The 14560-nt window shown below is 35.9% G+C and overlaps 1 protein-coding gene across 1 annotated transcript in view; it reads right to left on the bottom strand.

The window, feature by feature from the left end:
- Nucleotides 1–580: 580 nt before the first annotated feature.
- Nucleotides 581–14560, bottom strand: part of UBXN2B (UBX domain protein 2B) — a 35993-nt gene continuing 22013 nt past the window's right edge. The window contains exons 4-8 of the mRNA XM_075549697.1: nucleotides 11779–11862; nucleotides 9950–10059; nucleotides 7311–7448; nucleotides 3611–3772; nucleotides 581–2296 (exon numbers count right to left, since the gene is read on the bottom strand). Coding sequence (XP_075405812.1) covers nucleotides 2134–2296; nucleotides 3611–3772; nucleotides 7311–7448; nucleotides 9950–10059; nucleotides 11779–11862 — 657 coding nt within the window. The 3' untranslated portion in view covers nucleotides 581–2133. The remainder of the gene's footprint in view (nucleotides 2297–3610; nucleotides 3773–7310; nucleotides 7449–9949; nucleotides 10060–11778; nucleotides 11863–14560) is intronic.

Here is a 14560-nt window from a genome sequence, read left to right as displayed (position 1 = left end):
CAAAGAACAAAAATCCTATCATTGTGAATGAGGGAGAGTGTGGAGTGGAGACCCAAGGCCCAACTGGACATCCCCTTACAGAAGGGTCGTGGGGAGGAGAAGAGCCAGTCAGGGTGCAGTATAGCAATGATGAAACATATAATTTTCCTCTAGTTCTTAAATGCTTTCTCCCCCTCACCACCATCATAATCTCAATTGTACCTTACAAATCCGGCTAGACCAGAGGATGTACACTGGTACATATAGGAACTGGAAACACAGAAAATCCAGGAAAGATGAACCCCTCAGGTCCAGTGGTGATACAAATGTACAAATGTGCTTGACACAATGGATGTATGTATGGATTGTGATAAGAGTTCTATGAGCCCCCAATAAAATGGTTCAAAAAGAAAAAGAATTGATGACATTCATATATATTTTTATTAAATATTTTTATTGGGGACTCATATCTCTTATCACAATCCACACATTCATCCAGTATATCAAGCACATTTGTACATATGCTGCCATCATCATTTTCAAAGCATTCTCTTCCCACTTGAGCCCCTGATATCAGCTCCCCATTTCTTCCCCCACCCTCCTCCGCCCGCCATCCCTCACAAACCCTTGATAAGTTATAGATTATTATTTTGAAATTCATATATATATATTTTCTAGCTTATGATGACAATAATTCTGTAAGGGTAAATGAAATGTAACGCTACAAGGTTCCAGCCCACACATGTCCTGGTTTACTCCAAACAAAATATGATTAAACATATCTCTACATCTCTATGATCAGTAGATGGCTAAGACAACTTTTCCCTATAATACACTTGTCTTAGTCTTTTTATAGTGCCTGGCCTCCCTCCCCCCACCCCTGCCAAAAAAAGAGAAAAATTCCCAAATCAGTGGCTCTAAGGAGATCTACTGGGTTAGTTAAATTGAAAGAATGGAGGTTAGGGCAGAAGGTTATGATCATTATATTTCTAATGGAGTAATTCTGATGGATTTTCTTGAAAGTTATAGTGTGATCATGTGAGGTTATTATAAGTACATTTTTTGGAATTTAAATGATTACAAAAAGGCCAAGAAAGTTGTGTCAGGTATGTTTCCTATCATGGTAATAACCTGCTCCTTCTTTCAAGGTCTCAAGTACTATCCTATGAGAACTTTGTTGGGAAACCTGGCCCCAGTTTCCTCACAGCCCTGAGCTTGCCTCTACATGATTTGGTTTCCAAAATTCGAAGAACATTTAAAAGGAACATAATTTGAGTTCTTCAAGGATGTCAAAACTGCTCTTTTGATGTGGCATTAATTGAAGATAGAATTCTTCAGGAAGAGTTAAAAAGATGGAAATACCTACTTCAGAAGCATAGACTTAGATGAAGACTGTGTTTGGAAGCAGTAGCTTTACAAGTGCATTTTTTGTTAAAGTTTCCAAGTTATTCAGTAACATTTTTTAGACTTACCCTCATTTAAAATACAAGGTCAAACTACATGTTGATGTTAACAATACAACTACTTCAATAAGTACAAAAAGATACATAAAATCTTAATAAGAAAAATATTGTATGGTCAAACTATTTAAAAATAAAAATACAGATACCATATATACTTGTGTATAAACCGAGTTTTTCAGCATATTTTTAATGGAGATTTTGTGGTAGAATTAGGTGCCTCGGCTGATATCCCGGTCGGCTATACTCGAGTATATCGGTACCTTATAATATAATACACAAACACACAAAAAATTAGAATATTTGATCAAAAGACTTTTTAGTAGTCATTAGTTAATGTGGCATCAAGAAACTTTAGTGCAAATTTTATCAAATGTACTTATCAAAAGGGAATTTTTGTTTCTCTACAAATATTGTTACATTGAGTGAAAATGTAGCAAATTAGTTTATATGGATATTTTAAAGTTATTGACATATGGAAATCCCAAAACAGAAAACTCAACCTTACTTATTTGAAGACCTAAACCTACTCTGAACTCATCTACACTAAAGCTGGAAGACAAATATGGACAAAACTAAAATTTACCTGAAAAAGTAAATAAATTAATTTGGTTCTTTTTATGCTGGACGTGTGTTTCTTACTAATATGGCACAATATTCTTCCTTACATTCTGCTGCATGGACAGAAACAAAATTATTTTAGTTGCTGGAGAATCACAGTGTTAAGAACATTTGCTTCTTGGAGGGTCAGGCTTTCATCTGTTAGCTCTTTGTTTGGAAAAGATGTCACAAGAATAAAATCGAGAGTTGCAAATTCAGGTCGGGACTGTATGATAAAGTCTCGGACATCCAGGATCCTGGAAAAGAAAAATAATTTTATTTAAATCCTGCTGTCATTTATGCTTTTAATAAAATTAGATAGTAATATGAATGACACAATCCTCTTTTTAAAAAAAATCACTTTCTTTAATATATAGTAATTTCAATGGATAGACTTATTGCAGCTTTAAGTTAAAACAAGAGGAAAGTTTTATCTGGCTTATATTTACTTTTACTATAAAACAGAGAAAAATTTCAAGCAAATTATGTGTAAGTGTAAACAATGTTATTATATTGCAAGTAGAGGTCCTACCTTTAAAATGGTAAGCTGTGTTACCAGGACATGAGCCAGTACAACCACGGTAATTTAGTTGACTGAGGGCATGGTGAGTCTACAACTAGGGATAGCTAAGTTTTGAGAATATTTTTTAAAATGTCTTTCATATATATGAGGGGGGTTAAATATTATTATAGCTATTTTTATTAAAAGATAATGGGATCCACAAACTTTTCTAAGGGTTAAAAAATCAAATATGAATCCATTAAGGGTATTTCAATAAACAAATAAATAAAACTATTGTCTTAGCACAAAAATATCAATGAATAAATAAATGTCAAGAGTACATCAAAAACCATTTATTTAGAATACTTGATAAGCAGCGCAGAGCAAACGCACTGCCCATTGTGTCCATTCTGATGTACAGGAACTCTTTGACGGAGTAAAACTATGCCTGTGGATTTCAGGGGCTATGCATTTCGAGGGGAGCAGAAAGCTTCCCCTTCTCCTGCAGAGGGTCTGGTGGGTTGGAACTGCTTACCTTGAGGTTAGTAGCCCAACGCATAACCCTCCACCCCACTTACCGGATAACAGCCTAATGGAATTTACTTATATCAGAATTATATTATGGAGGATTTGCTATACTGATATTAATTCCCATCAGAATTATGACTTTTAAACAATGAAAGTTTAAATAAAATTTTACTAAACACAGAACTTAAAAAAGAAAAGAAAAAAAGAAATCCATAACCGTTGCAAATCTTCCTGACTAAATACCAAAGGTACCATATTCACAGATGTATATGGTTTTAACAATAGTGCTAAACTGCAGCTCTTGCAGATGTGCTTTGTTCTTGCATACCTGAATTTATATTAGTATTTGGTTTATAAGAGTTGTTTAAATATCAACTACTTAATTCATACAACACTATCTTTTTAAGTTTTTCTTTTTTCAAAAAGTTCAAAAGTAATACATAGAATCTATGTTTTTCTTTAATCAAGCCACAGTTTCAAGTTAGATATGTAACCATTTAAATAAAAGCCGGATATATACTTAGCTGGTAAAGTAGCTTACCTGTGGGTATTATTAAATCTTTGTATCAAACGACTCCCGTCTGCTAATCTGACTTGGATTTTTGTGGTTGGCATGGAATTATCAGTGAGAACCACTGCATTTAATATCGACTTATCCTCCTCTTCCGGCGAGGAAGGTGTACTGATTATTTCTGGTGTAAGGCTAAGAAAGAAGAATTGAAGAACCAGAACACAAATAATGACAAGCTGATAGCGGAAGTAACAATCTTATCTATACTCTTGGAATTTCTTGGAACTGTTTTGTAAAATAGTTCCTCTAGCCAGAAATCTGAGTAACTTTGAGTTAAACTGAAAAAAATGGCAACAACAGCGAAAGACTTGGTGTCTAACTCCAGCTTTACCAATTGGTAAACTCCAACGAGTAAGTCACTTCTTTGAATCTCAAATCTATCATTTACAAAATTGGGGGGCCAGGGCCAGGGGTTAGAATAGTGAGGGAGGAGGGATGAGGGTGCAAAAAAAGAAAAGGATTCAACAGGATGTTATTGCTGATTTCATTTCTTGGGCAATATATATTATATTATAATATATAATATATCATTATATATATAACACACCAAAACACACACAACCCACAAAAAGTTCCTATAGATTCCTTATCCCTCAAACCTAAAATAGTGGTTTGAGCACTTGGAGTCTTTAGTGACAAATAAGTTAATCTCAAACAGACAAACAAATAAAAAATGTGGGGATGGGTGGGATATTATTTCATGAAGGTATGCTACAGTAAAGCACCCATTTTAAATAGCAGTTATTTTTGCAAATATCATTAGTATTAAACTATTAAATTAATTTGAATTTAGTTAAGCTGGCTTAAGAACATCTGATTTGAGAAATTTCTGCATAGTAAAAAAGAAACGACTCATGAGTAGTAGAGAGAACTAAAATGTTATACATGGTGCTGGACATATAATGAAATTCATACTTAGTGATCTTAGGATTGTTTTCCTCACTCTCTATCCTCTAGTTAGGAACATACCTGTCCATTTCTCTCCTACCTCTGGTAATCAAGGGTGGCTGCTATCAAGAGTTAATGGAGAAGTAAAGCAGGAAGTATAAACTTCTCCTTTATACATGGAAGAAGCACACCAGCCTATGTGATCATGAGGTGTCAAAGGGATCAGGTATGTGGCACCATCAGAACAAAAAATCATACAGTGAATGAGGTGGGGAGTGCAGACTGGGGACCCAAAGCCCATTTGTAGGCCATTGGATATCCCTTTACAGAAGGGCCTCGGGGAGGAGATGAGCCAGTCAGGGTGCGATGTAGCAATGATGAAACATACAATTTTCCTATAGTTCCTAAATGCTTCCTCTTCCACGACTATCATGATCCTAATTCTACCTTACAAATCTGGCTATACCAGAGGATGTACACTGGTACAGATGGGAACTGGAAACACAGGGAATCCAGGGTGGATGATCCCTTCAAGACCAGTGGTGAGAGTGGTGATACTGGGAGGGGGGAGCGGGGAAGGAGGAGCTGATGTCAGGAGCTTAGGTGGAGAGGATATATTTTGAGAATGATGAGGGCAATGAATGTACAAATGTGCTTTACACAATTAATGTATGTATGGATTGTGATGAGTTGTATGAGCCCCTGATAAAACAATAATAAAAAAGAATCATTCTTATCTTGATTTTTACTTAAGTAAGAAACGAGAGAACCAGTCTGCCCAGGCAATTAAGAAGAACTTGAAATCACACCAAAAGGAGCCAAGGATGCACAAACTTACACGGGGCACATCACCAAGAGCATATCTCCATATGGACTTCTACACTAATATGTAGGCAGATGAAAGGTAATTGTCACTCGTCTTTTATAAGACAAATGAAGAATTACCAAAAGAATGAACCATGGCCATCATTGCAAGCCACATTAAACAAACTGGCTTTTAAACTGTCCTCGGCAAAGTCCCAAGGGTTCTTTGGAAGTATCTCAAAGGAGTTCAGCTATTTTATGTTTTCATACATCACCTGAAGAAAGGGCTTTACTGCTAAAATAAATATTAAAAATCAACTTAAGCATTCTGACTGTCTTTACTAGAAAGAAATACTAATACTAATTACTAGTAATGCGTTATGACAGGTATGCATGCTGAGAGTTGTCCTTTGTCTAAATACCCCTCTAGACTTTTCTCGTCAAAAACCACGCAGTAAGAAAGGAGCAATATGGGCTGCTGTTCTTAAGGCACTGTGGAGTGCACTCTGACTCACAGAGACATGATGTACAGACAGCAGAACAGAACACGGCCTGGTCCTGTGCCACCCTCTGTTGTTGCGAATGAGGCTCACTGTGGAGGCCACTGTGTCAATCTATCTCATGAAGGTTGTTCCTCTTTTTGCTGCCCCTCCACTTCACCAAGCAAGATGTCATCAGGTAGTTAAAAACACAAACAATAGAGCCTGATGGTTGGGTTTGAATTCTACATCCCAGCCACTTACTAGCTCAATGATGTCCGGTAAATTACTGTATTTGCAAAATGGAGTGGTAACAAGTATCTACATCGTGAAAACTCGTGATCTGACCCACGAGCAACAGTAAGTCAGAAAGTATTGCTCCTCTGGTTTCAGTGCAGACATGCATGGATTGATTCTGCTTTAAACATGTCTCTGTGAAAAGCGCATGGCTGCCAAGCGATTCTCTCAGTAACACACTGTCTGTCTTGTTAGGGTGCCTTCCAAGAAGGGTCCAGTACACACACTAGTTTTCAAGGGGATCTGCTGAGCCAGTTAAATTCAAGACAGAAAAGTCAGCTCAGGTTATGGGAACTGTTTTGGGATTCCAAAGGGATAACATTTAATTCATAGATTTCCTAAAGTGGTGCAGGATATTTACATGGAGGTTTATTATGAAAAAAATTTTAAGATTGAAAATCGCATTGGTGACAAAATGGCAAAGAAAGTTGCAACAAGAAATCTTCTTCCATTGTGACAATGCTCCTGCAAGGTCCCGTCCCATGGGAATTTCACTGCAAAACCTTACGTCATTCACCTGACCGCCTTGATCTTGCTCCTGCAGACATTTTTGCTCCCTAAACTCAAAGAACGCTTAAAAGAATTTGAGTCCCTTGAGGACGTCAAAAGTACCATTTTGTTGTGGTGTTAATTGAAGAGTGCAGAATTCTTTGGGGAAGGGGTAGAGAGACGGACATATCAGTTTCAGAATAGTATAGACCAAAATGGAGGCTATGTCAAAAGAACAATAGCTTCTTATTTTAATATTTTTGTTCAATAAACTCAAAAATCAAGCTCACTTTCATCGAGTTTATTCCAACTCATAGTCACCAAAATGGACAGGTTAGAATTGCCCCTGCGGATTTCCAAAACCGTCACTTTATGAAAGTAGAAAGCCTCGTCTCGCGTGGACTGCTGACGCTGAGGTGAGTGAAGCAACATGCACCACGTGCCACCAGAGCGCCTTCCTCATCAAGGTGCCTGCGGTCTGCAGCAATACTTTTTGACTGACCTTGGAAAAGTGCCCAGTAAGTGCCAGATATATGGTCATTTTCAGGCAAAGTTTGCTCCTAATATTACTAGATTTATGTATCTAATTCCATCACCAAAGTCTTCATAGTTCATATTTGTTTTTACTTTATAGATGAGCCCAAATTTCTTTAATCCCAAGGAAAATTCATGTTTAATAAAGACTAGTAATTTTCTTCATTTTATGACTTTACCTTCCAAGTTTTTGACCTTCTCCACTAAAAGCCTTGAACCTCAATCTTGGTTTTATGTATTCTTGATCCTGGTGATCCTCCATATCCAAACTTACTTGGCTGCCATGAGCCAGTCGCTGAAGCTCCAGGGGAATTTCTCTTTTAAAAAGGAAGGGGAAAAGCATTAATTAAAAAAAATTATTACGTTGTTGAGATTATTTTAATGAAGCTGTTAGCTTGCTTGAAATACTACGTCACTCACTACATTGAATTATAGGAATTTATGCTCAAGTTAGCTTATAAAATATTCACGTCTATTCATCTACATATATGCTTTTCTACTCCCATTATTCCTTAGTAGTTCTCAAATATTAATAGATTTTCAGTTGTCTTAGAGATGTTTAAAGTTAAACTACTAAAGAGTAATCTATACCTAAATTAACACTAGAAAATTCTTGCGGATGTTGTAGTTAATGAAGATATTTGTTTCCCGACTCTCTGCAGGACCTATAGAGATGTGTAGAAGCATTTTCATTGTCATGCTGTTCATGAGTACTGCTGTCTCACTGTCAGGGTCTGGCGAGTAAAATATTGTATAAAATGGGGACTTGCTGTACACAATATATTCTTGTCACCACAATGTCAGAGAGTCTGAACTGAAAACCCTAGTTCTACATAAAAGCAAAAACTTTTTTTTATAATGTCAATATGAGTACTTTGAATCTTGCAGAAACGAAACTACCATATAAATTAAAGAGAAGACAATACTTAGACTGCAGAAATGTACAAACTATGTGACTCCTTTATTATGTTTTGTGTGGTCAGATCTGGCTGAGTTTTAAAAAATATAAATCATGACAAATTATTGTTCTTTTATTTCTCAAGTATAGATAATATTATCGTCCTATGTATATAATTTTGAAAATTTGATGTGATATTTTACATTAACTATGATATCCTTTCTGAGGATAGTAAATATAGTATTTACAGAAATATCTGTTATAAAAGGGACAGTGGGTCTTATACAGTTAAGAGTCACTATCTGACATTCATTTTTTAAAGGATTCTTCTGCAAAACCCTTCTTGATCATAATTTGCATCTGAGGTTAAGGTGGGCTGAATTAAAAATAAAATATACTCATTTAGTATACCATTGTTTTAACATTAGCTTACAAAGTCTACAGATTGCTTTAATTTGAAAATAAATTAGTTTTGATCTAGGTTATAGTACACTTATTAAAAGTATGTTTTCTTTTTCCAAGATCTTGAAGTTTGCATCAATTTCAACAGTCATGCTGATCTCCACTTAATAGATGAAGAGCAACTGTGCTGGTTTCCAAGTCCACAGTACTTCATAAACTATTATATCCTTATATTTTCTACCACAAGCTGCTTCTTACGACAGCTTCAATGATTTCCATTTTTCAGTATCCTGATTTATCTTTGCAGAACTAAAAATCCATGCTAATTACCCTATTTAATGTAAATGACACACATATATGCTACTCTTTTGTTGTTTTTCAAATAGTATGTTCACTTTCTTTGTATACTATACAAGTTATATGTGTGTGCATGCTGTGTATGTGGGCACAGTCTATGTGAAAAGGTATGGTTGTTTTCTAAAATACTTTGCTTTAGATTTCCTTGACTATTTCAAGCCAGTGAGCTTCACCACTGAATCTTACAATCTTGGGACACATCAAGAGAGACCAGTCCCTAGGAAAGCACATCATGTTTGGTAAATTGGCGGGACAGTCAAAAAGACGAAGGCCCCCAACTAGACAGATTGACACCATGGCTGCACCAGTGGGCTCAGCTTAGGGACAGTTCTGAGGATGGTGCAGGACTGGGCAGTGTTTCTTTCTGCTGTACAGAAGGTTGATATGAGCTGAAATTGACTCGATGGCACCTAACAATAACAACACAGTACCCACAGAATTGTCTGATACATGTTTGTTAATTTTAATTTTGATTATTATTTATACAAGCTATACACAAAGATAAAACAAAAGAGACAAGGATAAGAATATGCCACCAGGCTCCATTACTGAATTTATTATTATGGAATTTATTTCAATCTTACCATATGATTTATTTTACCTTTATAAAAATATAGGCATTAAAATTTCATAAAAATGTTGTGATTAAGTGAATGAATATAAGTGGCAAGGATTGGTGAGTCTAATGCCCATAAAATGGGTCAAACATGTGATTTACTTCCACAAATAACATCTTCCAACTAACCTTTTAATATCTTCTGCCGGAAGTAATGCCATTTTAGCAGACTGTTAATACAAGATGCTGAATTTCAGGCATTCATGCAATGACTCACCCTGTCAATAGTAAGCAGGAGAGTGGCTTAATGGCTGGCCAACCCCAGGGTAATCCATGCACTGATTTAATACACTAAGCTGTTTCTTCGTGGAACTGGATTCATAGCTTCATCAGATTTTAAAAGGAGCCTGTGACCACTACCCACCCTCCAAAGTTGAGTCCATGATCTACAGATATCCCTTATACTTAAGACTAGCTTTTCCCTTCAACAACACATAATGCACTCTTCTAGTGTCCAACTCTTAAAAACCAGGGTACACTAAAAGCAGCCCGTTAAAAACAGTTACATTTAAAGCAGTAAATATAACATAAATAATACAACCTACCCTCTCTTAACAGACTCCAGAAATTGCGCATTTGTTGGGTCACTGTAAGGTCTCAATTCTCCATCATCCAAACTGAAGCCATTGCTCCACAGTTTAAGCAAAATCTGAACCTTTTGAGTTTAAGAAAAAACAAACCAAACAGAAAACAGAAATATAACAATCTATTTTCACCAAACAATTCTGAAGTTTATATGAGGTATTTCACAACATATTAAACCGAGTTACTTATTAGTCTGAGTTAAAGACATGTGAAACTGTGTGTGTTTATTTAGCAGATTTGTATTTAGCTTAATAGATTGACAATGATTGTAAATGCCAAAAGTATTGTAGCTTGACCCTGGCCTTCAAGCATAATTATTTCCTGAAATAATCGAAGCAATCAGCAGATAACATCCATGGCTCCCACCTATCTCCTTATTTTGGGCCCGTCCTCTTGTTTCTCTACAGCAGAGCTTAAATGTTTATGCTGAGGATCAAGGCATAACTTTTAGTGACCTTCCCTCCTCCCAAGTTAAAGTGTAATATTTGAAAGGAAATTATAACTGTGAAATTTTAAACAGTAGTAGAAACAAAGAACTATGTTAGATGTTGCTTTGTTTACAGCTCCATGACAGGAATATACCAATATTGTATAAATATTGTAACAGACAGGTAAATTCATTTTGTCACAGTGAATCAGACATTTTTTCAAAAGACAAGTACTATGCCTCTAAGTGCCAGGCACTGCTGAGATACAAAATCCAAAATTTGGGATTGAGAAACTAGACATTGGTCCTTTTTATTCATGTTTCAAGAAACAGTAACATAAAGGTTCTATTATCTAATGATAAGGTGTTACATTTTAACCTAACTACATCTGCCACAATCAGTGTTACAATGTTCTTTCTGATAGCAAGGCCATTCATTGGACTACCATCAGAGGGAATCCACAGGGGCTTAATCCACCTGGGAACCCTGGATAGATTTTGAGTTTCCATGGCCATCCATTTCCTTCTAGAGAGTGTTCAGATTCTAAGCTCTGATGCCATTCCCTCCTTGGGCTTTGCACATGATTTACAATCCTTGGATCATACAGGCTGGCGTGCTTCTTCCATATGGCCTTAGTTGACAATTTACTGAGATGGCTGCTTATTTTAAGACAGCCTTTAAGAGCCCAGATGTCATATTTCTGATAATTGGGTACCATCTGATTTCTTCACCACAGTTAGCACCCAAATATTCAGTGACCTTTTCTTGAGGGTGAGTATCTTGTAGGGTCATGTCTCAAAAACGAATTATTCTTAGATTATGGTTACAATTAAGAGTAAGTCCCAAATCCATCATTTGATTTCTCCTTTAGAACCATTTAAATGTTGTTTCAGTTTTTAATATTTTCTTTCTTTTCAATTGAGTTTTCCCTCTGTCTTGTTTTGGCATTGTTGTTGGTTTTTGCTTCTTTGCTTGTTTCTTGTTTTTGTTTGTATATGGAATCTGGGATAGGTAAATCTATATAGTAACTGGACTAATAATTACTTAGAACATGGCAAGGGGCTGTTGGGGGAAAATGGGGCGCTAACAACAATGAATATGAACAGTAAGAAAATGTTCTGAAGCTGAGGGGGGAGAGTAAGGAAAGAAAAAAAAGAAAATGATCTGAAATTGATAGTGATTTGATAGTGATGATGATTATACAACTCTTCGTAATATGATTCAAACTATTAAATTATATGATATATGAATTACATGGCAATAAAACTATTAAAAATGATTTATCAACTTTCAGTTATTAAACAAATAGTAATTAGCATCAGCAAATATCTGCATTTGTTCATTTGGATAAGTGTACCTACATCTTGCAGCTGATGTTCTCCATAGATATATTCAGACCGCTTACAAAAGGAATTACCCAATCTGTATCCTCCACCTGCAAATGACTAAAATACATATTAAGTGAGCTAAAAATTCACTAAGGATTAGGCAAAATATTAAAATTTAAGAGATAATATATTAAAATAAGATCAGTTATACTTAGATCAACAGATCCTACTTAATAGTAAAAGGTTATATTAGAATAGTTTGTTTTTAATAACAAAGAACATTCCAAAAGAAAACACCTGAGTTTCTTCCCATAAGAATATTGGTGACACAGAAGCTGAAACAATTTGTTAGTCTTAACCTAAGACATGTCTTTGTATGGAGCTCAGTCAAAAGTACTGCTACTAGCGTCCACGTTTGTGCATACACTTAAATAAGGTTACCTGGCCTTTGTGATTAGTGAACGGCTGTGAACAATTTCTCTCAGTACTACACTTGTTTCAGTCTCGTTATGATGTCTTAAAAAAAGAGTCCAATACAAGTGGTGCTTTCCCTGAGGATCTGCAAGTCATTCAAATCCAAAGCAGAATTCAGTTTAGAAGGTTATGGCAACTGCTTTTTTGGTACTGAAAAGGGTTAACTTGACAGATTTTTCAAAGGACACAGGACCATCATGGGGGTTATTATGAAGAAATTTTAAGAAAGTTAAAAACTGCATTGTTGAGAAAACATCTAAGAAAGATGCATTAAATAACTCTTTTCCCTATCACAACAATGCACCTGCTTATTCTTCAAGGGTAGCAAGGCTTGTCCTATGAGACTTTTGTTGGAAAATCTTACCCTGTGTTCCCTGCAAGACTGATCTTCCCTTGTGAATGTCCCATGTTCCTAAAACCCAAAGAACACTTAACGGAAAAAGCTTTGAGTTCCTTAAGCATGTCAAAATTGCCATTTTGACATGTTGTAAATCAAAGAGTGCAGAATTATTTAGGGAAGGATTAGTGATATGGAAACACTGCCTTCAGAAACGTATAGGCCTAGATGGAGGATATATTGAGAAATAATAGCTTTGCAATTAGATAGCTCTGTTTAATAAATGTTATTTATTAAAACATACGAATTATTGATACATATTTTAACATATTGAGATAAATATATTTTACAGCAAAAGTTTTTGACTAACCAACACACTGAAAAACATAAAATTTTATACTTCAATAAGTATACAGATTTTAAAAGGCTACAATTAATATATTGATAAGTCATAAAAATTATAATACTTAAATCATGCTTCAGAAAATGAAGAGTTTCACAGGGTGGAGAAAAGTTGTGAATGGTTTTAAATTACACAGAAAGCAAAGCTCTAAAGTTATTTTATAAACTGCTTCCATTCTAATGTAGTATGTGAATTATAATTAGTTTTTATTTTGTTATACCAATTACAAGCCATTCTGCTATCCAAATAGTATAGTTTACGAGGTTAAAAAAAAAATCTCTACCTTTTATTACCTATGCATACTGTGCCTGAACTTTTACAGCACATTAATTTTTTTCAATGAACCAAATTACATAAATGTCATTCTTTCTGGAATTGAAAAACTTGCAAGAACAAAATTACTTTGGGCTTGAATGAAAGGGTAAGTTCAAGTGGGTTATGTCATGAAATGAAACTTTCTATTTCATCAACAACAGTTGAGCTCTGTCAAAACCATCAGAGAGGCTTTTCCAAAAGGCACACCTCAAACCTACCAAACAATATGCAGCATACTCCGCCCAACTTTTTACCAGGGAATTCCTGTTTGTGTGGCTGGGGGAGCTCCTATATGTCCTCTGCTCTCCCAGGTGACTAAGGAAACGTCCTCCCGCTTACTTTCATGCCTCATAAGGTCTAAAGCAGCTCAACCAACACTTGTCAACGTTCCAAGCAGCTGGAGGAACCTCTGCCCAACCACCACAACACCAAAGCAGGCAACCCACCAGCCTTCTGGGGCACTCCCCTGAGAGGAAAGTCACAGGAGGATAAAGTGGTAGGTTAACTCCATAGTGAAATATGCTCTAGGCAGTTCAAAGAAGCATTCTTACAAGTCTCCCAGAGAGAGCCAGTGCTCTTCAACTCCCTGGAAAATGGCACCTGGCTCCTCTAAAACAACGCAATGCAAACAGCCATCAGCCCCAACGACCTCAACTAAAAAACATGAGAAACAAAAGGCAATGCCAGAAAATGTCCTTAACATAACGCCATTTATAGAAGAAACAGACACTGAGCTGACACAGAAAGAAATTTTCAGAATGCTGCCTTGAGTCATATATGATATGAGGGAAACAATACAAAAAAAGGATGAAATGATAAAGGAGGTAAAGTCCATATACCAAAGGGAAATACAAGAGCTTATGGAGGAGATAACAAAAACCAGTAGCAGACACACGGGCCTCAAGAATCAACTAGAGGAAGCAGAGAACTGCACCAGCCAAGCAGACTTTAAAAACCACGAATAAAAATCTAATAAGATCATCAGAGAAGGTGAAGAAAACCTAAGAGCTATGTCTAATGCTATGAAGAGGGACAACAATAGAATTATTGGCTTACCAGAGGAAGATACAAAAAAAAAGTCATCTGCAACAATAGTAAAATAATTCTTGGAGGAAAGCTTCCCCAGCTTAATGAATGAAAACCAGGCAACCATTCAGGAGACTGAAAGAACACCAGCTAGACTAAACCCCAAGAAGAAGTCACCAAGGCACATAATAGTTAAACTATGCAACTTTGAGGAAAAGGAGAAAATCATGAGAGCAGTTAGGAAAAAACAAACAATCACA

Source organism: Tenrec ecaudatus, chromosome 5, assembly GCF_050624435.1.
Source record: "Tenrec ecaudatus isolate mTenEca1 chromosome 5, mTenEca1.hap1, whole genome shotgun sequence".
NCBI classification, from domain to species: domain Eukaryota; kingdom Metazoa; phylum Chordata; class Mammalia; order Afrosoricida; family Tenrecidae; genus Tenrec; species Tenrec ecaudatus.
This window is presented reverse-complemented; position numbering and strand designations above follow the sequence as displayed.